Genomic DNA, 25058 nt, shown 5'->3' with positions numbered 1-25058 from the left:
AGCTAGTATTGAAGTGGCCTCGTTGTCCGGGGTAACATCCAGAGTTCTTGGTCTCACAGCCAAGGAAATCAAGGACATGGGCACACCAAGAGGTTTACAGCAGAAAGTTAATAGGAGAAACAAAGAGAACAGCTTTCTGCTACAGAGAGGGGTCCCAGAAAAAAACGGTTGCCATCCGGCAGTGAAATGCAAGGGTTTTTATAGATGAGCTAGTGGGGAGACAGTACCTGATCACCTACATAGGGTACAAACAACCGGTTAGGACCAGGTGTACCATCTGCATAGGGTGTGAATCTCTGGCAGCCCCCACCCTAATCTTTTATTATGCAGGCAGGTCCTCAGCCTGAGCTACTCCATGTTGCTCATTTCATTCTTACTGTGCATGTGCTAAAAAGGGAGGTGGAAAGCCCATGGTGGACATGCCTGGCCCCAGGTGGCCTTTTCTATCTGTGCAGCTGTTGGCATCCCCCTATGAAAGCTTCCAGCTTCCTATCTATCTATAATAGAAAATCAATGTACCAACATTTTATCTCTATGTACCATCTCAAACACAGGATTTAAACTTTCATAAAAGATACAATTCCCAAGAGTATTAAAGATCCAGAAATAAATTTAACAAAAATGTGAAAGGATTCTTTGCAGAAAACTGTAAGACTTTATTAAGAGAATGTTATCAGTCAAATTTCCAGATTAAGAATAACATTCTTGGTTTCAATCTTCATTTGTCTTGGTTGAAACCTACGGTTGTGCATCACCTATAACATAAATATAAAATTAGGGTCTGTTACTCAGCAGATTTTTATTCATATGACACTAGAGGTATGTGACTACCATGTTGATGAACTAGTATCAGAACCTTAAGGGTGACCCTTTAGCTTACATCCAGTTAGCCTCTGAATAAACTCTGAAGGTAGACTTCCAGGCATATTAACAATATTTTTAATTCATGCCACTTTTTCTAGTAGAATAAGGAAACAAAGAGACTGTTCAAGTTCAGAATGAATTAAATCAAGTGAATCTATTTTGTATGTATAAGTGGAAAGCAAAAAAAAAATGCATATACTTTCAATGAAAATTCAACGAAACAAAATCCTAAGGGAAAAAGATATTTTAAAGTATCATTTAAATATTTTGATATGAAATAACACTCTGAATATAGAATACGTTTAGAATTCCCTAAATGAAAAACACAGAAAAGTCAGTATTACATTTGTTTTGTGTCTCTTGTGAAAAAGTGTAAAAATGTTACTTTGGTCTAGTTTAGCCATTATGTAGCTGCTTTAAGTAGGGCTAACATTTGTCACTAATTTCACAGGTACTCCTGCCTCTTTACATACCTAAAAGCAGTTCAGTTTATACAGTAAACTGAATATCCACGCTACCTTTAAGCCATTACCATCACAGTTAACATCACAATATAAACTGATGCTTATTGTAAACATGTTATGTATTTGTTAAAAACAGGCCTCTATAAAAATATCTGAAAATTATTGCCTGTTGGTAAAATGACTTACATTTAAAAGAACACGTTTTCAACTTTCTTTAAAAATGACACGTAAAATTGTATATATTTATCATGTAAAACATGACGTTTTAAATATATACATATATACATTGTAAAATGGCTACATCAAGCTTTAATATATGCATTACTTCATATAGCTGTGAAGATACTCGAAATCTGTTTTAGCATGTTTCATTTCTTTCATATCGTAATCCAATAGTTTTGACCCAATTTTTCTCTGTCTCTTGAAGTCTTGGCCTCAAGTGATCCTTCTGCCTCGGCCTCCCAAAGTGCTGGAATTAAAAGCATGAGCCACCACACCTGGCCCTCTATCTCTGATAGTGTGTAAGGCAGCCATTTGGGGTCTGAACTACCTTCAAAGAACCTTTAGACGTGAAGTATGATATTAAAGTAGCAGTAATTTTACCTCTGTGTCACACAAAATACTGTGAAAATAGAAATACAATAGTTTGCATTTTAACTGAATAACAAACCTGCTTCCAGCACTTTAGCGAGATCAAAAGTGGGCAGAATCCCCTCCCTGACATCAGGACCATCTCCAAGCTCATCCTCTATCTTAAGCAGAGCCAGTTCCTGTTGAAAAGCTTCCACGTCAGACCCTTAAAAGATAAAAAGGTCATCAATTTACAAATTAAAACATGAACTATGAATGAGGAAATGATAGTATTTATTCCCTCATCATTATGAAATAAAAACCTGTAGGCTAATTATTTCAGGAGTCTGCTGCCAGGAAAACAGGAAAGCAGAGATGTTCAAACATTGCCCTTTCCTTTCCCAAGGCTGGCCCTAGACAACTTACTTGTCCCTTTTGTACTCATTTGTTCTTATTCTTATCACATTAAATCAGTGATTTGTTTGAGTCAGTCTGACTAGACTATGAGCTTTAGGCAAAAATTTGGCACTGACATCTCCAGCACTTAGTATATTAGGCGGCATGAGGAAGCATTAATAAATGTGTGTTAAAAAGTTTCTTAAAAAATACATGAGGTGTCCGCAGATGGCAGACTAGGAAGCTGCAAGGTGCCATTCTTCCACAGCAACAAAAAACAAAACAAAAAACAGAAAATGGCTGAACAAACCATACAGGAGCTCTGGAAAAAGGTTTACGGCAACCATGCAAATACCCAATCAACAAAAAGCCTCTGTCAAAATGGTAGGAAAGCTTAGTGGTTTTTTATGTGTCCTTGTCCCACCCCTCTCCACAGCAGCAGTCAGAAATGTTTAAGATTCCTTCCTAATGTTTTCTGTCCTCCTGTTACTGGTATGTCATAAAATATAATGCATAAATATACCTCCACCACCCATAAGCATTATTCTCCACTCTCCCTTCACCTTCAACAGCAGGCGCTGCTTCATTTTCAATCACCCCACTAGGTGCAATACCCTGATTATCAGTTGGTGGTTCCTCTTCTTGACGTTTTTCCTCGGTGGGCTGCTGGACCTAAGGATGTAAGTGTGTGTGCGAATAAAAAGTCAATAATATAAATACACAAATGCATATGTGCATCGAATCATACATCTAAAGACATTTTTCCAACATATATATATATACATACACATATATATAGAGAGACAGACAGATAGATAGATAGATAGATAGATAGATAGACAGACAGATAGATACATAGAGAGAGAGAGAGAGAGAGAGAGAGAGAGAAATATCCATATCCACACAGGTAACACCAGAATATAATATTCCTGAACCAACGTTTCCTTCATGAGATGCCATCATCATTTTTTATCAGCATGGAACACCTGTATCAGTGCATGTATACCAGCTCAAAAATAGTTTTAAAATAAATTGTGTTAACAGAAAACATCAAATGTTAAAGGACTCACAATCACAGATCCAACTGGCTGGGAAGACTCTTGGTCATTTCCTCTTTCTGAGGATTGGGATCTTGTTCTCACATGCTCACTCATATTTCCCACTGAAAATAGAATATTGTTATTTGGAAAAAGTGTGTAACAACTTAGCTATATATATGAACATTCCATGGCAAAATGGTGATTTGTACTTTTTTAATTTTGAAAACATTTTCAACGTAGTTCACACAGCATTGATAAGTACCCACGCTTTCCAATCAAACTAAGGACAGATTTGTTTGTATCATAGTCGAAGAGGCATAGAAATCACCTTAACGCCATAGGCAAAAGACAGAGGACATTTCTGCGTTTTGGTTTCACAATTAGACTCTCCATCATGAAGACATTTGGGGAAAAAAGGGCAGAGAATTGAAACTGAAATGATCACTGCTTTCGTCCCACTCTGATTTGCTAGGCCCACTTCACCCCCACACCCCTCTCAAAATCAAGTCTTGTTGGAAAGCACAGCCTCGCCCATTCCTTCCATGGCGTCCATGGCGGAGGTGAGAAATTGTGAAACAGAGTGAACGTTATGCTCCTCACGGGACACCTCTGCCAGGCACTCTACAGACCTCGGGGCCACAGTCACCAGCCCACCGCGTTCCCAGTTCCCAGGCCCCTTCCTTACTGACCACACGGTCCCTTCCCGCATTCCTACCGAGGAATCTGGAAACTGTCCTCTCTCAGAGGGTTCCAGGAATTTTCGAGACTCAGACACCTCTAACAGCACCCCCAGCACTCGCCCCATCTTCACGCGATCCCTCCCCTCTGCGACCCACCTTCCTCCCTTGTCCCTCGTCCCAGCCCAGCCACGACGACAAGTCCCACGGTGGCGTCGCGACCTGGGAGGAGCCGGACGACGACCGCGAGGCCCTTTTCCCTCAGAAGCCACGGACTGTGCCGCAGGACCTGTCCAAAGCCAGCTGGCTCCTCCACACATTCACCCACAGCTAAATTCCCAGGAAGACCGCTCTGCGGACCTACCGGCTGAGTCTCGGTCAGTGAGAAAGAATCAAGATGGCGGAAAGAATGAAGACACTCCCTCTCCTTGCAGAGCTGTGTGTGGACAGAAGGCGGGCAGCGAGGCGCATGCGCAACAACAACACGTGTAGCAACAGACATGCGTAACAACAGACAAGCGCAGTAACAGGTCTGTACAGCATGCGCACTGAGTGGGGCATTCGCCTCGTGACTGATGTTTTTCCTGCCTCTTTGGAGGACGTAAACCACCAGCGCTCCTGACAACGAAAATGAACTTGCAAAGCACTTTTCTTTTTCCCCCGCCCAACCTTTCTTTCACTTCCAGTGGCTTTGGAGAATATGAGCCCCAGGTTACTCTAATAATGTGTTTCAGAAAACTTCACCATCATAGAAATAAATCTTAAATATTTTAATATCTGTTTTATATATGCTTCCATAAATCATTTTCTTGCCTCCTTCACGAGTTTGCTGTCATGCTTGCAATGGTCTTACCCATTCCAATTTAAGACATTCATAGTTTTTGGTTGCATTATTGTACGTTCAAAATCTTTGATCCATCTGGACAAAATTAAAGTGGTAGGAACTCAACATTATTTGTTGAATCCCTGTTTCACCCACTGTTTTGAAATGGCTCTTTTATCATCACCTACATCCCCACTCAATTTTGTATGTAACTCTCTTCTTTTAATTTTCTTCCATTGAGTTGTTTATACCTGTACCACTACTACACTATTTTAATTGCTGTAGCTTAATTATATTTGAAATGTGAAATAATGCTTGCCCTCCCTCATTGATTTCTCCTTTTCTATCAATTCTGACACGTTGGTCTTTCAGATGAACTTCAGAATCATTTGATCAGGTGCTAAAATATTCCTGTTGAAATACTAGTTATTATTTTTATATTACATGTTAACTCTGGGAAAATAGCCATGTTTCTATTTTAGAATCTCTCCATCCAAAAAACAAAGCCACTCCTCAATTCCTCAAGTCTTTTAACATATCCCACACAATGACTGTGTTATTTGCTTCATATTAGTTCTTCACATTCAAATTAAATTTATTCATGGGCATTTTTATTTTTCTATTCCATTGCTGACACATGTTTGCTTTTACTCCACTATGTGTTTCACACAAGTCAAACAACCTCTGTTTGCAAACCATATGATTCTATACCTAGAAAATCCCAGACTCTCTGCCTGAAAGCTCCTTGATCTTATAAACAACTTCAGGGAATTTTCAGGATACAAAATTAATGTACAAAATCCAGGAGCGTTTCTGTACACCAACTGCCTTCAAGCTCAGAGGCAAATCAGAAACACAATCCCATTCACAACTGCCACAAAAAGAATAAAATATCTAGGAATACAGCTAACTAGGGAGGAGAACAATCTCTGCTATGAGAACTACAAAACACTGCTCAAAGAAATCAGAGATGACACAAACGGAAAAACATTCCATGCTCGTGAACAGGAAGAAGCAATATTTTCAAAATGGGCAAACAGACCAGGGCAATTTATAGATTCAGTGATGTTGCTATTAAACTACCAATGACATTCTTCACGGAATTAGAAGAAAACTATTTTAAAATTCATATGGGATGGTTGCGGGGATCTGGCAAGATGGCCTCATAGGAAAAGCTTTGGTCTGCAACTCCCAGTGAGACCAATGCAGAAAGCAAGGGCTTTCTGCATTTCCAACTGAGGTACCCAGTTCATCTTATTGGGACTGGTTAGGCAGTGGGTGCAGCCCATGGAGGGTGAGCAAAAGCAGGGTGGGGCATCCCCTACCCATGAAGTGCAAGGAGTCAGGAATCTCCCTCCCCCAGCCAAGGAAAGCTGTCAGGTACTGTGCTATCTGGCCCAGATACTATGCTTCTCCCACAGTTTTTGCAATCTGCAGACCAAGAGATTCCCTCTTGTGCCAACACCAGCAGGGCCCTGAGTTTCAAGTACAAAACTGGGCAGTTGTTCAGGCAGACACTGAGCTAGTTGCAGGGGTTTTATGTTTTTTCGGTACCCCAGTAGCACCTGGAACCCAGTGTGACACAACTGTTCACTCTCCTGGAAAGGGGGCTGAATCCAGTGAACCAGGTGGTCTTGCTCAACAGGTCCCAGTCCTATGGAGCCCAGCAAGCTAAGAATCACTGGCTTGAAATTCTCATTGCCCGCCCAGCAGTCTGATGTCTACCTGGGACTATTGAGCTTGGTGGGAGGAGGGGCATCCACTATTACTGAGGCTTGAGTAGGTGGTTTTCCCCTGACAGTGTTAAGGAGGCGTGGAAGCTCGGAATGGGTGAAATTCATCACAGTGTGGCAAAGTGGCTGTGGCCAGATTGCTTCTCTAGATTCCTCCTCACTGGGCAGGGCATCTCTGAAGGAAAGGCAGAGGCCCAGTCAGGGGCGTATAGATAAAACTGCCATCTCCCTGGGATAGAGCAAATGGGGGAAGAGGTGGCTGTGGGTGCAGCTGCAGTGGACTTAAATGTTCCTGCCCGCCGTCTCTGAAGAGAGGATAGTTCCTGACAAGGAGGTTTCTCCCAGCACAGTGCTTGAGCTCTGGTAAGGGACAGACTGCCTCCTCAAGTGGGTCCCTGACCCCCGTGCCTCCTGACTGGGAGAGACCTCCCAGCAGGGGTCCACAGACACCTCATACAGGACAGCTCTGGCTGGCATCAGGTCAGCGCCCCTCTGGGACAAAGCTTCCAGAGGAAGAAGCAGGAAGCAATCTTTGCTGTTCTGCAGCATCCACTGGCGATGCCCAGGCAAACGGTATGGAGTGGACCTCCAGCAAACTGCAGCAGACCTGCAGAAGATGGACCCGGCTGTTAGAAGAAAAACTAACAAACAGAAAGCAATAACATCAACATTAACAAAAAGGACCCCCAGATGGAAACCACATCCAAAGGTCATCAGCCTCAAGGATCAAAGGTAGATAAATCCATGACGATGAGGAAAAACCAGTGCAAAAATCCTGAAAATTCCAAATGATCGCAACTTCTCCTCCAAATGATGCCTCTTCTCCTCCAAATGATTGCAACTCCTCTCCAGCAAGGGCACAAAACTGGACAGAGAATGAGTTTGACAAACTGACAGAAGGAGGCTTCAGAATGTGGGTAATAGCAAACTCTTCTGAGCTAAGGAGCATCTTCTAACCCAATGCAAGGAAGCTAAGAACCTTGACAAAAGGTTACAGGAACTGCTAACTAGAAGAACCCATTTTAGGGAAGAACATAAATGACCTGAGGGAGCGGAAAAACAGAGGACTACATCTTCATGAAGCATACACAAGAATTAATAGCTGAATCAATGAAGTGATTGAAGTGATTGAATCAGAGATTGAAGATCAACTCAATGAAATAGAGCGAAAAAACAAGGTTAGAGAAAAAAGAGAGAAAAGAAATGAACAAAGCCTCCAAGAAGTATTAGACTATGTGAAAAGACCAAATCTATGTTTGATCAGTGTACCTGAAAGTAACAGGGAGAATGGAACCATGTTGGAAAACACTCTTCAGGATAATATTCAGGAGAACTTCCCCAACCTAGCAAGGCAGGCCAACATTCAAATTCAGGAAATACAGAGGACACCACAAAGATACTTCTCGAGAAGAGCAACCCCAAGACACATAATTGTCAGATTCACCAAGGTTGAAATGAAGGAAAAAATGTTAAGGGCAGCCAGAGAGAAAGGTCAGGTTACCCACAAAGGGAAGCCCATCAGACTAACAGCGGATCTCTCAGCAGAAACCCTACAAGCCAGAAGAGATTGGGGGCCAATATTCAACATTCTTAAAGAGAAGAATTTTCAAGCCAGAATTTCATACCCAGCCAAACGAAGCTTCATAAGAGAAGGAGAAACAAAATCCCTTACAGACAAGCAAATGCTGAGAGATTTTGTCACCACCAGGCCTGCCCTAAAAGAGCTCCTGAAGGAAACACTAAACATGGAAAGGAACAACCGGTACCAGCTACTGCAAAAAAAAAAAAAAAAAAAAAAAAAAAAAAAAAACTAATTGTAAAGACGAACAATGCTATGAAGAAACTGCATAAACTAATGGGCAAAATAACTAGCTAGCATAATAATGGAAGGATCAAATGCACATATAACAATATTGACCTTAAATGTAAATGGGCTAAATGCCCCAATTAAAAGACACAGACTGGCAAATTGGATAAAGAGTCAAGACCCGTCAGTGTGCTGTGTTCAGGAGACCCATCTCATGTGCAAAGACACACATAGGCTCAAAATAAAGGGATGGAGGAATATTTACCAAGCAGATGGAAAGCAAAAAAAAGGCAGGGGTTGCAATCCTAGTCTCTGATAAAAGACTTCAAACCAACAAAGATCAAAAGAGACAAAGAAGGGCATTACATAATGGTAAAGGGATCAATGCAACAAGAAGAACTAACTATCCTAAATACACATGCACCCAATACAGAAGCACCCAGATCCATAGAGCAAGTTCTTAGAGACCTACAAAGAGACTTAGACTCCCACACAATAATAGTGGGAGACTTTAACACCCCACAGTCAATATTAGACAGATCAATGAGACAGAAAATTAACAAGGATATCCAGGACTTTAACTCAGCTCTGGACCAAGCAGACCTAATAGACATCTACAGAACTCTCCACCCAAAATCAACAGAATATACATTCGTCTCAGCACCACATCACACTTATTCTAAAATTGACCACATAATTGGAAGTAAAACACTCCTCAGCAAATGCAAAAGAACGGATATAACAAACAGTATCTCAGACCACAGTGCAATCAAATTAGAACTCAGGATTAAGAAACTCACTCAAAACCCCACAACTACATGGAAACTGAACAACCTGCTCCTGAATGACTACTGGGTAAATAATGAAATTAAGGCAGAAACAAAAATGTTCTTTGAAACCAATGAGAACAAAGACACAACATACCAGATTACTGGGACACATTTAAAGCAGTGTGTAGAGGGAAATTTATAGCAGTAATTGCCCACAATAGAAAGCAGGAAAGATCTAAAATCAATATCCTAACATCACAATTATAAGAACTAGAGAAGCAAGAGCAAACACATTCAAAAGCTATCAGAAGACAGAAATAACTAAGATCAGAGCAGAACTGAATGAGATACAAACACGAAAAACCCTTAAAAAAATGAATCCAGGAGCTGGCTTTTTGAAAAAAATCAATAAAATATATAGACCAGTAGCCAGACTGATAAAGAAGAAAAGAGAGAAGAATCAAATAGATGCAATAAAAAATGACAAAGGGGATATCACCACTGATCCCACAGAAATACAAACTACCATCAGTGAATACTGATGGTATTGATTCTATATACTGTGAATACTATAAACACCTCTATGCAAATAAACTAGAAAATCTAGAAGAAAGGGATAAATTCCTGGACACATACACCCTCCCAAGAATAAACCAGGAAGAGGTAGAATCCCTGAATAGACCAATAACAGGCTCTGAAATTGAGGCAGCAATTAATAGCCTACCAACCAAAAAAGTCCGGGATCAGATGAATTCACAGCCAAATTCTACCAGAGGTACAAAGAGGAGCTGGTACTATTCCTTCTGAAACTACTCCAAAAAATAGTAAAAGAGGAAATCCTCCCTAACTCATTTTATGAGGCCAGCATCATCCTGATACCAAAGCCTGGCAGAGAAACAAAAAAAAAAAAAAAAAAAGAGAGAGAATTTTAGACCAATATCCCTGATGAACATTGATCCAAAAATCCACAATAAATTGCTGGCAAACCGAATCCAGCAGCACATCAAAAAGTTTACCCAGAACAATCAAGTCGGCTTCATCCCTGTGACGCAAGGCTAGTTCAACATATGCAAATCAATAAACGTAATCCATCACATAAACAGAACCAATGACAAAAACCACATGATTACCTCAATAGATGCAGAAAAGGCCTTTGACAAAATTCAACAGCCCTGCATGCTAAAAACTCTCAATAAACTAGGCATAGAAGGAAGGTTTCTCAAAATAATAAGAGCTGTTCATGACAAACCCACAGCCAATATCATACTGAATGGGCAAAAACTGGAAGCATTCCCTTTGAAAACTGGCACAAGACAAGGATGCCCTCTCTCATTACTCCTATTCAACATAGTATTGGAAGTTCTGGCCAGGGCAATCAGGTAAGAGAGAGAAATAAAGGGTATTCAGGTAGGAAAAGAGGAAGTCAAATTATCTCTCTTTGCAGATGACATGATTGGATATTTAGAAAACCCCATCATCTCAGTCCAAAATCTCCTTAAGATGATAAGCAACTTCAGCAAAGTCTCAAGATATAAAATCAATGTGTAAAAATCACAAGCATTCTTATGCACCAATAACAGACAAACACAGAGCCAAATCATGAGTAAACTCCCACTCACAATTGCTATTAAGAGAATAAAATACCTAGGAATACAACTTACCAGGGATGTGAAGGACCTCTTCAAGGAGAACTACAAACCACTGCTCAATGAAATAAGAGAGGACACAAACAAATGGAAAAACATTCCATGCTCATGGATAGGAAGAATCAATATTGTCAAAATGGCCATACTGCCCAAAGTAATTTATAGATTTAATGCTATCCTGATCAAGCTACCATTGACTTTCTTCACAGAATTGGAAAAAACTACTTTAAATTTCATATGGAACCAAAAAAGAGCCCTCACAGCCAAGACAATCCTAAGCAGAAAGAACAAAGCTGGAGACATCATGCTACATGACTTCAAATTGTACTACAAGGTACAGTAACAAAAACAGCATGGTACTGGTACCAAAACAGATATATAGACCAATGGAACAGAACAGAGGCCTCAGAAATAATGCCACATATCTACAACCATCTGATCTTTGACAAACCTGACAAAAACAAGCAATGGGGAAAGGATTCCCTATTTCATAAATGGTGTTTGGAAAACTGGCTAGCCGCTCGGATCCCTTCCTTACACCTTATACAACTCAAGGTGTATTAAAGACTTAAACGTAAGACCTAAAACCATAAAAACCCTAGAAAAAAGCCTAGGCAATACCATTCAGGACATTGGCATGGGCAAAGACTTCATGACTAAAACATCAAAAGCAATGGCAACAAAAGCCAAAATAGACAAATGGAATCTGATTAAACTAAAGAGCTTCTGCACAGCAAAAGAAACTGTCATCAGAGTGAACAGGCAACCTACAGAATGGGAGAAAAATTTTGCAATCTATCCATCTGACAAAGGGCTAATATCCAGCATCTACAGAGAACTTAAACAGATTTATAAGAAAACAAACAAACAAACAAACCCATCCAAAAGCGAGCGAAGGATATGATCAGACACTTCTCAAAAGAAGACATTTATGCAGCCAACAAACATATGAAAAAAAGCTCATCATCACTGGTCATTAGAGAAATGCAAATCAAAACCACAATGAGATACCATTTCATGCCAGTTAGAATGGTGATCATTAAAAAGTCAAGAAACAACAGATGCTGGAGAGGATGTGGAGAAATAGGAATGCTTTTACACTGTTGGTGGGAATGTAAATTAGTTCAACCACTGTGGAAGACAGTATGGCGATTCCTCAAGGTTCTAGAACTAGAAGTACCATTTGACCCAGCAATCTCATTACTGGGTATATACCCAAAGGATTATAAATCATTCTACTATAAAGACACATGCACACATATGTTTATTGCAGCACTGTTCACGATAGCAAAGACTTGGAACTAGCCCAAATTCCCATCAGTGATAGACTGGATAAAGAAAATGTGGCACATATACACCATGGAATACTATGCTGCCATAAAAAAGGATGAGTTCATGTCCTTTCCAGGGACATTGATGATGCTGAAAACCATCATTCTCAGCAAACTAACACAAGGACAGAAAACCAAACACTGCATGTTCTCACTTATAAGTGGGAGTTGAACAATGAGAACACATGGACACAGGGAGGGGAACATCACACACCGGGGCCTGTCAGGGTTGGGGGGCTAGGGGAGGGATAGCATTAGGAGAAATACCTAATGTAGATGACAGGTTGATGGGTGCAGCAAACCACCATGGCATGTGTATACCTATGTAACAAACATACACATTCTGCACACATACCCCAGAACTTAAAGTATAATAAAAATAAAGCATAATAGAACCTAAAAAAAAAGAAAGAATTAGTCAGCTCGAAAATAGGTTACTTGAAAATACACCATCAGAGGAGGCAAAAAAAATTTTTAAGCATGCCTAAAGGATTTAGAAAATAGTCTCAAAAGAGCAAATCTAAGAGTTATTGACCTTAAAGAGGAGGTAAAGAAAGTGATAAATATAAAAAGCATATTAAAAGGGATAATATCAAAGAACTTCCCAAACCTAGAGAAAGATATCAACATTCAAGTACAAGAAGGTTATAGAACACCAAGCAGATTTAACCCAAAGAAGAGTACCTCAAGGCATTTAATAATCAAACTTCCAAAGGTCAAGGAAAAATAACAGGTCTTAAAAGCAGCAAGAGAAAAGAAACAAATAACACACAATGGAGCTCCAATACATCTGGCAGCAGACTTTTCAGAGGAAACCTTACAGGCCAGGATAGAATGGCATGATATATTTAAAGTGCTGAAGGAAAAAATTTTTTTACCGTAGAAGAGTATATCTGGTGAAAATATTATTCAAGCATGAATGAGAAAGACCTTCCCAGACAAACAAACTCTGAGGGATTTCATCAACTCCAGACATGTCCTACGAGAAATCCTAAAGGGCATTCTTCAATATGAAAGAAAAGGATGTTAATGAGCAATAAGAAATCATCTGAGGCCGGGCATGGTGGCTCACAACTGTAATCCCAGCACTTTGGGAGGCCGAGGTGGGTGGATCACCTGAGGTCAGGAGTTTGAGACCAGCCTGACCAACAAGGTGGAACTCTGTCTCTACTAAAAATACAAAAATTAGCTGCACGTGGTGGCACATGCCAGTAATCCCAGACACTTGGGAGGCTGAGGCAGGACAATTGCTTGAACCTGGGAGGTGGAGGTTGCAGTGAGCCGAGATCATGCCATTGCACTCCAGCCTGGACAACAAGAGTGAAACTCTGTCTCAAAAAAAAAAAAAAAAAAAGAAGAAAAGAAAAAAGAAATCATCTGAAGGTACAAAACTCACTGGTAATAAGCATACAGAAAAACACAAAATGTAAGACTGTAGTACTGTAGTTGTGGTGTGTAAACTACTCTTATCTTCAGTAGAAAGACTAAATGAGAAACCAATCAAAAATAATAACTGTACCAACTTTTCAAGACAGAAACAGTAAAACAAAACATAAACTACAAAGAGTTACAAAGTGATGGGATGAAGTTAAAGTGTACATTATTTATTAGTTTTCCTTGTACATGTTTGTTTGTTGGGTTTTTTTATGCAATCAGTAGTAAGTTGTCAACAGTTTAAAATAATTGTTATAAGATAGTATTTGCAAACCTCATGATAGCCTCAAATTGAAAAACATATAATGGATACATAAAAAATAAAAAGCAAAAAATTAAAGCATACCACCACAGAAAATCACCTTCGGTAAGAGGAAAATAAGAAGGTACAAAAGAAGAAAGAGAAGACACACAAAACAACCAGAAAACCAAAACAAAATGGCAGGAGTAAGACCTTACTTATCAATAATAACATTGAATGTAAATGAACCAAACTTTCTAATCAAAAGGCCCAGAGTGGTTGAAAGAATGAAAAAACAAGACCCAATGATCTGGTGCCCACTTCACCTATAAAGACACATGTAAAATGAAAATAATGGGATGGGAAAAGATATTCTATGCCAATGGAAACCAAAAAAGAGCAGGAGTAGCTATCCTAATATCATACAAAATACATTTCAAGACAAAGACTATGAGAAGAGACAAAGAAGGTCACTATATAATGCTAAAGGAGTCAATTAAGCAATGGGATATAGCAATTGCAAATATATATGCACCCAACATAGGAGCACCCAGATATATAAAGCAAATATTGTTGGAGCTAAAGAAAGAGATAGACCACAATACAATAATAGCTGGAAACTTCAACACCCTATTTTCAGCATTGGACAGATCTCCTGGACAGAAAATCAGCAAAGATACATCAGCTTTAATCTGCACTACAGACCAAGTGGACCTAACAGATATTTACAGAACATTTTATCAAACAGCTGCAGAATACACATTTTTTTTTTCCTTAGCGCATGGATCATTCTCAAGGATAGACCATATGTTAGGCCACAAAAGAAGTCTTCAAACATGCAAAAAATTGAAATAATATCAAGCGTCTTCTCTGATCAAAACGGAATAAAACTAGAAATCAACAGCAAGAGAAACTTTGGAAACTATAGAAGTACATGGAAATCAAACGATATGCTTCTGAATGACCAGTGGGTCAATGAAGAAATTAAGAAGAAAATTGATAAATGTCTTGAAACAAATGATAATGTAAACACAACACACCAAAACCTATGGCATACAGCAAAAGAAGTACCAAGAGGGAAGTTTATAACTATAAGTGCCTATATCAAAAAACAACAAATACATCGAATAAAAAAAAACCAACATTGCATCCAAAAGTACTAGAAAAGCAAGAGTAAACCTAACCAAAAATTAGAAGAAAAGAAATAATAAAGATCAGAGTAGAAATAAATGAATTTAAAATGAAGAAAATATACAAAAGATCAATGAAACAAAAAGTTGGTTTTTGAAGAGATAAACAAAATTGACAAACCTTTAGCCAGACTAACAAAAAAAGAGACAAGACCCAAATAAGTAAAATCGGAGATGGAAAGGGAGACATTACAACTGATACTACAGAAATTCAATGGATCATTAGTGAATACTATGAGCAACTATATGCCAATATTTTGGAAAATCTAGAAGAAATAGACAAATTCCTAGACACATTCATTCTGCCAAGACTGAACCATGAAGAAATCCAAAACCTGAACAAACCAATAACAAGGAAGGAGATCCATAATAAAAAGTATCCCAGCAAAGGAAACCCAGGATCCAATGGCTACACTGCTGAATTCTACCAAGCCGTTAAAGAAGAACTAACACTAATCCTACTCAAATTATTCCAAAAAATAGAGGAGGAGAGAATACTTCTAAACTCATTCTACAAGGAAAATATTACCCTGATACCAAAACCAGACAAAGACACATCACAAAAAGGAAACTATAGGCCAGTATCACTGATGAATATTGATATAAAAATCCTCAACAAAATACTAGCAAACCTAATTCAACAACACATTAAAAAAAAGTCATTCATCATGACCAAGTGGGATTTAATCCAGGGATGCAAGGATAGTTCAACATATACAAATCAATTAATGTGATAAATCATATCAACAGAATGAAGGCCAAAAACCATATGATCATTTCAATTGATGCTGAAAAAGCATTTGGTAAAATTCAACATCGCTTCATGATAAAAACCCTCAAAAAACTGGATATAGAAGGAACATATCACAAGATAATAAAACTATATACAACAGGTCCATAGCTAGTATCATATTGAATGGGGAAAAACTGAAATCCTTTCCTCTAAGAACTGGAACAAGGATTCTCATTTTCACCACTGTTATTCAACATAGTACTGGAAGTCCTAGCTAGAGCAATCAGACAAGAGAGAAATAAAGGACATCTAAAAGGGGAAGGAAGGAGTCGAATCATCCTTGTTTGCAGAGATGTGATTTTATGTTTGGAAAAACCTAAAGACTCCAAAAGAAAACTAATAAACTGATAAACAAATTCAGGAAAGTTTCAGGATACAAAATCAACATACAAAAATCAGTAGCATTTCTATATGCTAACAGCAAACAATCAGAAAAAGAAATTTTAAAAAGTAATCACATTTACAATAGACACAAATAAAATACAATACTAGGAATTTGCTTAACCAAAGAAGTAAAAGATCTCTACAATAAAAACTATAAAACATTGATGCAAGAAATTAAATGTTAATGGGCTGGGAAAATCAATATTTTTAAATGTCCATACTACCCAAACCAATCTACAGATTTGATGCAATCCCTATCAAAATACAAATGATATTCTTCACATAAATAGAAAAAAACTCTAAAATTTATATGGAACCACAAAAGACACAGAATAGCCAAAGCTATAATGAGCAAAAAGAACAACCATGGAAGAATCATATTACCTGACTTTAAATTATACTACAGATCTATAGTAACCAAAACAGCACAGTACTGGCATAAAAACAGACACACAGACCAATGGAACAGTATAGAGAACCCAGAGATAAATTCACACATCTACAGCAAACTCACTTTTGACTAAGTTCTCAAGAACATACACTAGGGAAAGGACAGTCTCTTTATTTTTTTTTATTATTATACTTTAAGTTTTAGGGTACATGTGCACAACGTGCAGGTTAGTTACATATATATACATGTGCCATGCTGGTGTGCTGCACCCATTAACTTGCCATTTAGCATTAGGTATATCTCCTAATGCTATACCTACACCCTCCCCCCACCCCACAACAGTCCCCAGAGTGTGATGTTCCCCTTCCTGTGTCCATGTGTTCTCATTGTTCAATTCTCACCTATGAGTGAGAACACACGGTGTTTGCTTTTTTGTCCTTGCGATAGTTTACTGAGAATGATGATTACCAATTTCATCTATGTCCCTACAAAGGACATGAACTCATCATTTTTTATGGCTGCATAATATTCCATGGTGTATATGTGCCACATTTTCTTAATCCAGTCTATCATTCTTGGACATTTGGCTTGGTTCCAAATCTTTGCTATTGTGAATAGTGCCGCAATAAACATACGTGTGCATTTGTCTTTATAGCAGCATGATTTATAATCCTTTGGGTATATACCCAGTAATGGGATGGCTGGGTCAAATGGTATTTCTAGTTCTAGATCCCTGAGGAATCGCCACACTGACTTCCACAATGGTTGAACTAGTTTCCAGTCCCACCAACAGTGTAAAAGTGTTCCTATTTCTCCACATCCTCTCCAGCACCTGTTGTTTCCTGACTTTTTAATGATTGCCATTCTAACTGGTGTGAGATGGTATCTCATTGTGGTTTTAATTTGCATTTCTCTGATGGCCAGTGATGATGAGCATTTTTTCATGTGTCTTTTCTGAATAGACCAATAACAGGATCTGAAATTCTGGCAATAATCAATAGCTTACCAACCAAAAAGAGTCCAGGACCAGGTGGATTCACAGCCAAATTCTACCAGAGGTACAAGGAGGAACTGGTACCATTCCTTCTGAAACTATTCCAATCAATAGAAAAAGAGGGAATCCTCCCTTCATAAAAATCAATGAATCCAGGAGCTGGTTTTTTGAAAAGATCAACAATATTGATAGACCACTAGCAAGACTAATAAAGAAGAAAAGAGAGAAGAATCAAATAGATGCAATAAAAAATGATAAAGGGGATATCACCACCGATCCCACAGAAATACAAACTACCATCAGAGAATACTATAAACACCTCTACGCAAATAAACTAGAAAATCTAGAAGAAATGGATAAATTCCTTGACACATACACCCTCCCAAGACTAAACCAGGAAGAAGTTGAATCTGAATAGACCAAAAACAGGCTCTGAAATTGAGGCAATAATTAATAGCTTAACAACCAAAAAAAGTCCAGGACCAGATGGATTCACAGCTGAATTCTACCAGAGGTACGAGGAGGAGCTGGTACCATTCCTTCTGAAACCATTCCAATCAATAGAAAAAGAGGGAATCCTCCCTAACTCATTCTATGAGGCCAGCATCATCCTGATACCAAAGCCTGGCAGAGACACAACAAAAAAAGAGAATTTGAAACCAATATCCCTGATGAACATTGATGCAAAAATCCTCAATAAAATACTGGAAAACCGAATCCAGCAGCACATCAAAAAGCTTATCCAACATGATCAAGTGGGCTTCATCCCTGGGATGCAAGGCTTGTTCAACATACATGAATCAATAAATGTAATCCAGCATATAAACAGAACCAAAGACAAAAACCACATAATTATCTCAATAGATGCAGAAAAGGCCTTTGACAAAATTCAACAGCACTTCATGCTAAAAACTCTCAATAAATTAGGTATTGATGGGACGTATCTCAAAATAATAAGAGCTATCTATGACAAACCAACAGCCAATATCATACTGAATGGGCAAAAACTGGAAGCATTCCCTTTGAAAACTGGCACAAGACAGGAATGCCCTCTCTCACCACTCCTATTCAACATAGTGTGGGAAGTTCTGGCCAGGGCAATTAGGCAGGAGAAGGAAATAAAGTGTATTCAATTAGGAAAAGAGGAAATCAAATTGTCCCTGTTTGCAGACGACATGATTGTATATCTAGAAAACCCCATTGTCTCAGCCCAAAATCTCCTTAAGCTGATAAGCAACTTCAGCAAAGTCTCAGGATACAAAATCAATGTGCAAAAATCACAAGGATTTTTATACACCAATAACAGACAAACAGAAAGCCAAATCATGAGTGAACTCCCATTCACAATTGCTTCAAAGAGAATAAAATACTCAGGAATCCAACTTACAAGGGACGTGAAAGACCTCTTCAAGGAGAACTATAAACCACTGCTCAATGAAATAAAAGAGGATACAAACAAATGGAAGAACATTCCATGCTCATGGGTAGGAAGAATCAATATTGTGAAAATGGCCATACTATCCAAGGAAATTTATAGATTCAATACCATCCCCATCAAGCTACCAATCACTTTCTCCACAGAATTGGAAAAAACTACTTTAAAGTTCATATGGAAATAAAAAAGAGCCTGCATTGCCAAGTCAATCCTAAGCCAAAAGAACAAAGCCAGAGGCATCACGCTACCTGACTTCAAACTATATTACAAGGCTACAGTAACCAAAACAGCGTGGTACTGGTACCAAAACAGAGATATAGATCAATGGAACAGAACAGAGCCCTCAGAAATAATGGGGCATATCTACAACTATCTGATCTTTGACAAACCTGAGAAAAACAAGCAATGGGGAAAGGATTCCCTATTTAATAAATGGTGCTGGGAAAACTGGCTAGCCATATGTAGAAAGCTGAAACTGGATCCCTTCCTTACACCTTATACAAAAATTAATTCAAGATGGATTAAAGACTTAAACATTAGACTGAAAACCATAAAAACCCTAGAAGAAAACCTAGGCATTACCATTCAGGACATAGGCATGGGCAAGGACTTCATATCTAAAACACCAAAAGCAATGGCAACAAAAGCCAAAATTGACAAATGGGATCTAATTAAACTAAAGAGCTTCTGCACAGCAAAAGAAACTACCATCAGAGTGAACAGGCAACCTACAAAATGGGAGAAAATTTTCACAACCTACTCACAAAGGGCTAATATCCAGAATCTACAATAAACTCAAACAAATTTACAAGAAAAAAACAAACAACCCCATCAAAAAGTGGGCGAAGGATATGAACAGACACTTCTCAAAAGAAGACATTTATGCAGGACAGCCTCTTTAATATATAGTGCTGTGAAAACTGGATATCCACATGCAAAAGAATGAAACTACACCCCTCTCTCTCACCATATACAAAAATCAAATCAAAAAAATTATAAGACCTCAGACTATGAAACCACCAAAGGAAAACATTGGGGAAACTCTCTAGGACACTGGACTGCACAAAGATTTCATGAGCAATACCCCACAAGCACAGGCAACCAAAGCAAAAATGGACAAATTGAATTACATCAAGTTTAAAAGCTTCTGCACAGCAAAGGAAACAATCAACAAAGTGAAGCGGCAACCCACATAATGGGACAAACATTTGCAAATTACCCATCTGACAAGGAATTAATAATCAGAATACATAAGGAGCTCAAAGAACTCTATAGGAAAAAAATCTAATCGTCTCATTTAAAAATGGGCAAAAGACCTGAATGGACATTTCTCAAAAGAAGACACACAAATAGCAAACAGGTATATGAAAAGATGCTCAATATAATTGATCATCAGAGAAATGCATATTAAAGCTACAATGAGATATCTTCTCAACCCAGTTAAAATGGCTTTTATCTGAAAGTCAGGCAATGATAAATGCTAGTGAGGATGTGGAGAAAAGGGAACTCCCCTGCACTGTTGGTGGCTATGTAAATTAGTACAACCATTATGGAGAACAGTTTGGAGGTTCCTCAAGAAAACTAAAAATAGAGCTACCATACGATCCAACAATCCTATTCTCAGGCATATACCCAAAAGAAAGAAAATCAGGATAACTAAGAGACATGTGCATTCCCATGTTTACAGCAGCACTATTCTCAATATCCAAGATTTGAAAGCAACCTAAGTGTCCATAAACATATGAATGGATAAGGAAAACGTGGTACTTATACACAATGGAGTACTATTCAGCCATAAAACGAATGAGATCCAGTCATTTGCAGCAACATGGATGGAACTGGAGGTCATTATGTTAAGTGAAATAAGCCAGTTACAGAAAGACAAACTTCACATGTTGTCACTTATTTGTGACAGCTAAAAATTAAAATAATTGAACTCATGGAGACAGAGTAGAAGGGTGGTAACCAGAGGCTGAGAAGTGTAGTGGTGAAGTGGCAGGGAACTGGGGATGGTTAATGGGCACAAAAATATAGTTAGAAAGAATGAATAAGACCTAGTATTTGCTAGCACCACAGGGTGACTATAGTCAATAATAATTTAATCATACATTTTAAAATAACTAAAAGAGTATAATTAGATAGTTTGTAACACAAAGGATAAATGATTGAAGTGATGGATACCCCATTTACCCCGATGTGATTATTACACATTGCATGCCTGTAACGAAATATCTCATGTAACCCACAAATACATATACCTACTATATACTCACAAAATTAAAAATAAAAAATATTTAAAAAGAAGAGAACAATGGACACTGGGGTCTATTTGAGAGTGGAGAGCAGGAGGAGGGTGAGGACTGAAAAACTACCTATCAGGTACTATGCTGATTACCTGGGTGACAAAATTATCTGTACGCCAACCCCTACGACACATAACTTACCCATGTAACAAACCTACAAATGTATCCCTTGAACCTGAAATAGAAGTTGCAAAGAATAAGAAAAGAGAAACAGGTGTTACAAATCACTATTTTAAAAGAAATCATATGAAAATAAAGTAGCTCATTCCTTTATTCTTCTTTCTCTTATACATTATATTGTGATTTTATACAATAATTGGAGCCAACTGGACTTTCACTAGCAGCTACCCTCTGTACACCCTTACCATCCCACAGTTCCTGTCTTTCAAATAAGAAGACCATGTGATTTACTAAATAATTTTAAAGTAATAATATAATATTTTGAGATGTTAATTTACATTTCTTTGTCTGAGTTTCCTTGTGTTCATCGCCTCCCTACTCCCAACAGTTGAACAGTAGTGATATATTTCTACATGTCTTAGCCTAGTCAGGAATAAATAGACACACTTTTCAATTTGGTTATTGAAAACTTACTGAATATATAATTTACTAAAACAAAAAAAAATACACACAAAAAAAACCAGAGATCAACTCAAAATGGATTAATGCCTTAAATATAAGACCTAAAACTGTAAAAGTACTGGAAGAAAACATAGAGGAAAGCTTATTAGCATTTGTCCTGGCAAAGATTTTTGGGATACTACCCCAAAAGCATAGGCAACAAAAGCAAAAATAGACAAATGGATTGCATCAAAGCAAAAAGCTTTTGCATGGAAAAAGAAACAATCGAGTGAAGATGCAACCTGCACAATGAGAAAATATTTGCAAACTACATATCTGATAATCGGTTAATATTCAAAATATATAAGGAAATCAGACAACTCAATAGCAAGAAAATAAATAACCTGATTTAAAAATGGGCAAAGGACCTGAATAGATATTTTTCCAAAGGAGACATCCAAATTGCTGACAGTTACATAAAAATGTGCTCAATATCACTAATCATCAGAGAAACACAAATTAAAGCCACAATGATATATCACCTCACACCCATTAGAATATCTACTATCATTAAAAAACAAAAGATAACAAGTGTTGGGGGGATATTGAGCACTATTAGTGGGAATGTAAACCAGTTCAGCTATTATGAAAAACAGTAAGGAGATTCCTCAAAAAATCAAAAATAGAGTTATTGTATGATTCAGCCATTTCACTTTTAGCTATATACCCAAAGGAAGTAAAGTCACTATGTCAAAGAGATACCTGCACTTCCATGTTCATTGCAGTATTATTCACAATAGCCAAGATATGGAATCAAACTAAGTGTCCATCAACGAATCAATAGATAGGGAAAATGTGGAGTATACACACAAAGAGACAGGCACACACAATGGAATACTATTCAGCTTTAAGAAGGAAGAAAATCCTTTCATTTGCAACAATCCACATAAACCTGAAGGACATTATGCTAAGCGAAATAAACCAGACACAGAAAGGCAAATGCTGCATGATCTCATTTATATGTGGACTCTAAAAAAATCTAATTGATAGAAACTGAGAGTAGAATGGTGGTTACCAGGGGTTGGCAGGAGGATGTAGGAAATGGGGAAATGTTGGTCAAAGGGTTCAAAGTTTCAGTTAGGAGGGAGAAATAAGTTATAGAGCTCTATTGTACAGTATGGTGACTGATTATAGCAAATTATAATGTATCATATACTTGAAATTGCTAAAGAAGTAGATTTTAAATGTTCTTACTGCAATAGATATATGAGGCAATGGATACATTAATTAGCTTGATTTAATCATTCCACATTGTACACATATGTCAAAACATCATGTTACACCTCATATATATATAATTTGTATTTTTCAATTAAAAATTAATAAGCTAATTAATTGAAGTGCTTCTTGAGAAGCTCTAACCTCTATTACTCCAGAATATGACTGTAATTGGATATCAAGCCTATAAAGATGTGATTAAGTAAAAATGAAACCTTTAGGTGGCCCTAATCCAATCTAACTGATGCTTTTATAAGAAGAGGAAATTTGTATGCACAGAGAAACAGCAGGGGTGCATAGGCATAGAAGAAAGACTATGTAAGGACACAGTGAGAAGGTGACTATCTGAAAGCCAAAGAGAGAGAGACCTCAGAAGAAACTAAGCCTATATACACCTTGATCTTGGACTTCCAGCCTCCAGAACTGTGAGAAAATGAATGTCTGTTATTTAAGCCACCCATTCTGTGGTATTTTGTTATTGCAGCCCTAGCAAACTAATATACCATGCTAATGTCCCATGCTAATTTCATCAGATTTAGCTTCTCAATCCTGAAGGCATTCAATATTTCTCCTTTTTTTTGTGAAGAGAGGGCTGAATGGAGAAATGAGTGCTCAATTAGTGGGTGGAGGGCAGTTAATTTATATATATAATGGTCCTTTTTGAGGAAGAATTGAGATATGTCAGGGTCTTCCTGGTGTTTCAGGAAATGTTTGTGCATAGCATCAATAAAATTTTCGAAGACTAACACTCCAGACTGTTCTCCGGTTTTACTACATAAGGGAGGCAGAAAAACACAGTCTTCAGAAACAGGAAGACCTGGGTTTGGGCCCTTCTCATCTCCAAGTACCTCAACTGTAAATTCAAGATAGTAATAGTATCTACATCAAAGGGTTTGTAGGAAGGGTTAAACGAAGTATTGCATGGAAAGCAAGCCTAGCCTGTGAGAATTAATTTCCTTATCAGAAGTTTCTCTAAACTACAAAGGGCTATGGCAACTAAAAGTGACAGAAAGATCTCAGTACCAATAACATTTCTGTTCACCCTGCTATCCACAAGGAATTAGCCTCATACAATTTAAAAAAATGGCCTGTGAAAGGTTCAATGATTGCACCAAAACCCAACTGATTGCGTGTATGTAATACTCAGATAAAATAATGCAAATTATATCACACCTAGTAGTGCTCAATAAATATTGGTGCTTGTCAATTCTTATCACTCTACCTTTATGCCCCATCTACACACACACACACACACACACACACACACACACACACTACTCAAATACAAGTTTTTTGTTTTTTAGGGAAAGTTTTCCAGTCGTAGAAGAGAGTACACACAGATATGAACACCCCCGACACTTTTTACTCCCTAATTAAACTGTAAATGCAGGTTCACATTAACTTCTAAGGTCTCAGTGGAGATCACATTATTACAACCCAGTTGACATCAGCATAAATATTCTGAAATCATATGGGAGTATACAAGCAGAGGATGGTTTTTATTAAAATGCAACAATAGAGACTGCAGCAGAAAGCAGTTGCCACAGAGCAGAATGTATTTTCCCATCAGAAAAATATTATGGCCAGTGGTAGGCTATCTGTTTCATTTCTCTATAATCAAAAAGATTAACAGAAATATTCAACTGCATATCTTGAAAAATACAGATACAAGTCTAAAACCCGTCATACAGCAGTGAAATGGAAAAAATGGCTACAACTGTCAAGAGAGTGCAATCCACATGTGTTACACTAGGGGCAGCAGCGTATAAGGAATGGTGATGTATTCTAATTGCATTTTCGTAGAACTCTTTGATACTGGACCCAAAACAAATACATATTAATTAGACACTGAAAGACCAGTACTTTGGTTAGATTTTCTGGGATTTTTAGGTGGAATTCTAGGGAAAGATTTTGATGGTTGAGGTTTATCTCT

At 37.9% G+C, this 25058-nt stretch overlaps 1 protein-coding gene across 4 annotated transcripts; it reads right to left on the bottom strand.

The window, feature by feature from the left end:
• Positions 1 to 632: 632 nt before the first annotated feature.
• On the bottom strand, positions 633 to 4484 carry LOC129025039 (putative G antigen family E member 3). 4 transcript variants are annotated; one of them, XM_054472490.1, is made up of 5 exons: positions 4376 to 4484; positions 3365 to 3456; positions 2858 to 2966; positions 1999 to 2124; positions 633 to 755 (listed from the first exon to the last, which is right to left on the bottom strand). In XM_054472490.1, exons 2-5 carry the CDS (start codon positions 3446 to 3448, stop codon positions 739 to 741), a joined length of 336 nt encoding a protein of 111 aa, XP_054328465.1. In that variant the 5' UTR covers positions 3449 to 3456; positions 4376 to 4484; the 3' UTR covers positions 633 to 738. The 4 variants fall into 4 exon arrangements, with proteins under 4 accessions (XP_054328465.1, XP_054328467.1, XP_054328466.1 ...); XM_054472492.1 differs by having other exon boundaries at positions 2909 to 2966; positions 4376 to 4480; XM_054472491.1 differs by lacking the exon at positions 4376 to 4484 and adding an exon at positions 4171 to 4345.
• Between the last annotated feature and the right edge of the window lie 20574 nt (positions 4485 to 25058).

Source organism: Pongo pygmaeus, chromosome X, assembly GCF_028885625.2.
Source record: "Pongo pygmaeus isolate AG05252 chromosome X, NHGRI_mPonPyg2-v2.0_pri, whole genome shotgun sequence".
In the NCBI taxonomy this organism is placed as follows: Eukaryota; Metazoa; Chordata; class Mammalia; order Primates; family Hominidae; genus Pongo; species Pongo pygmaeus.
This window is presented reverse-complemented; position numbering and strand designations above follow the sequence as displayed.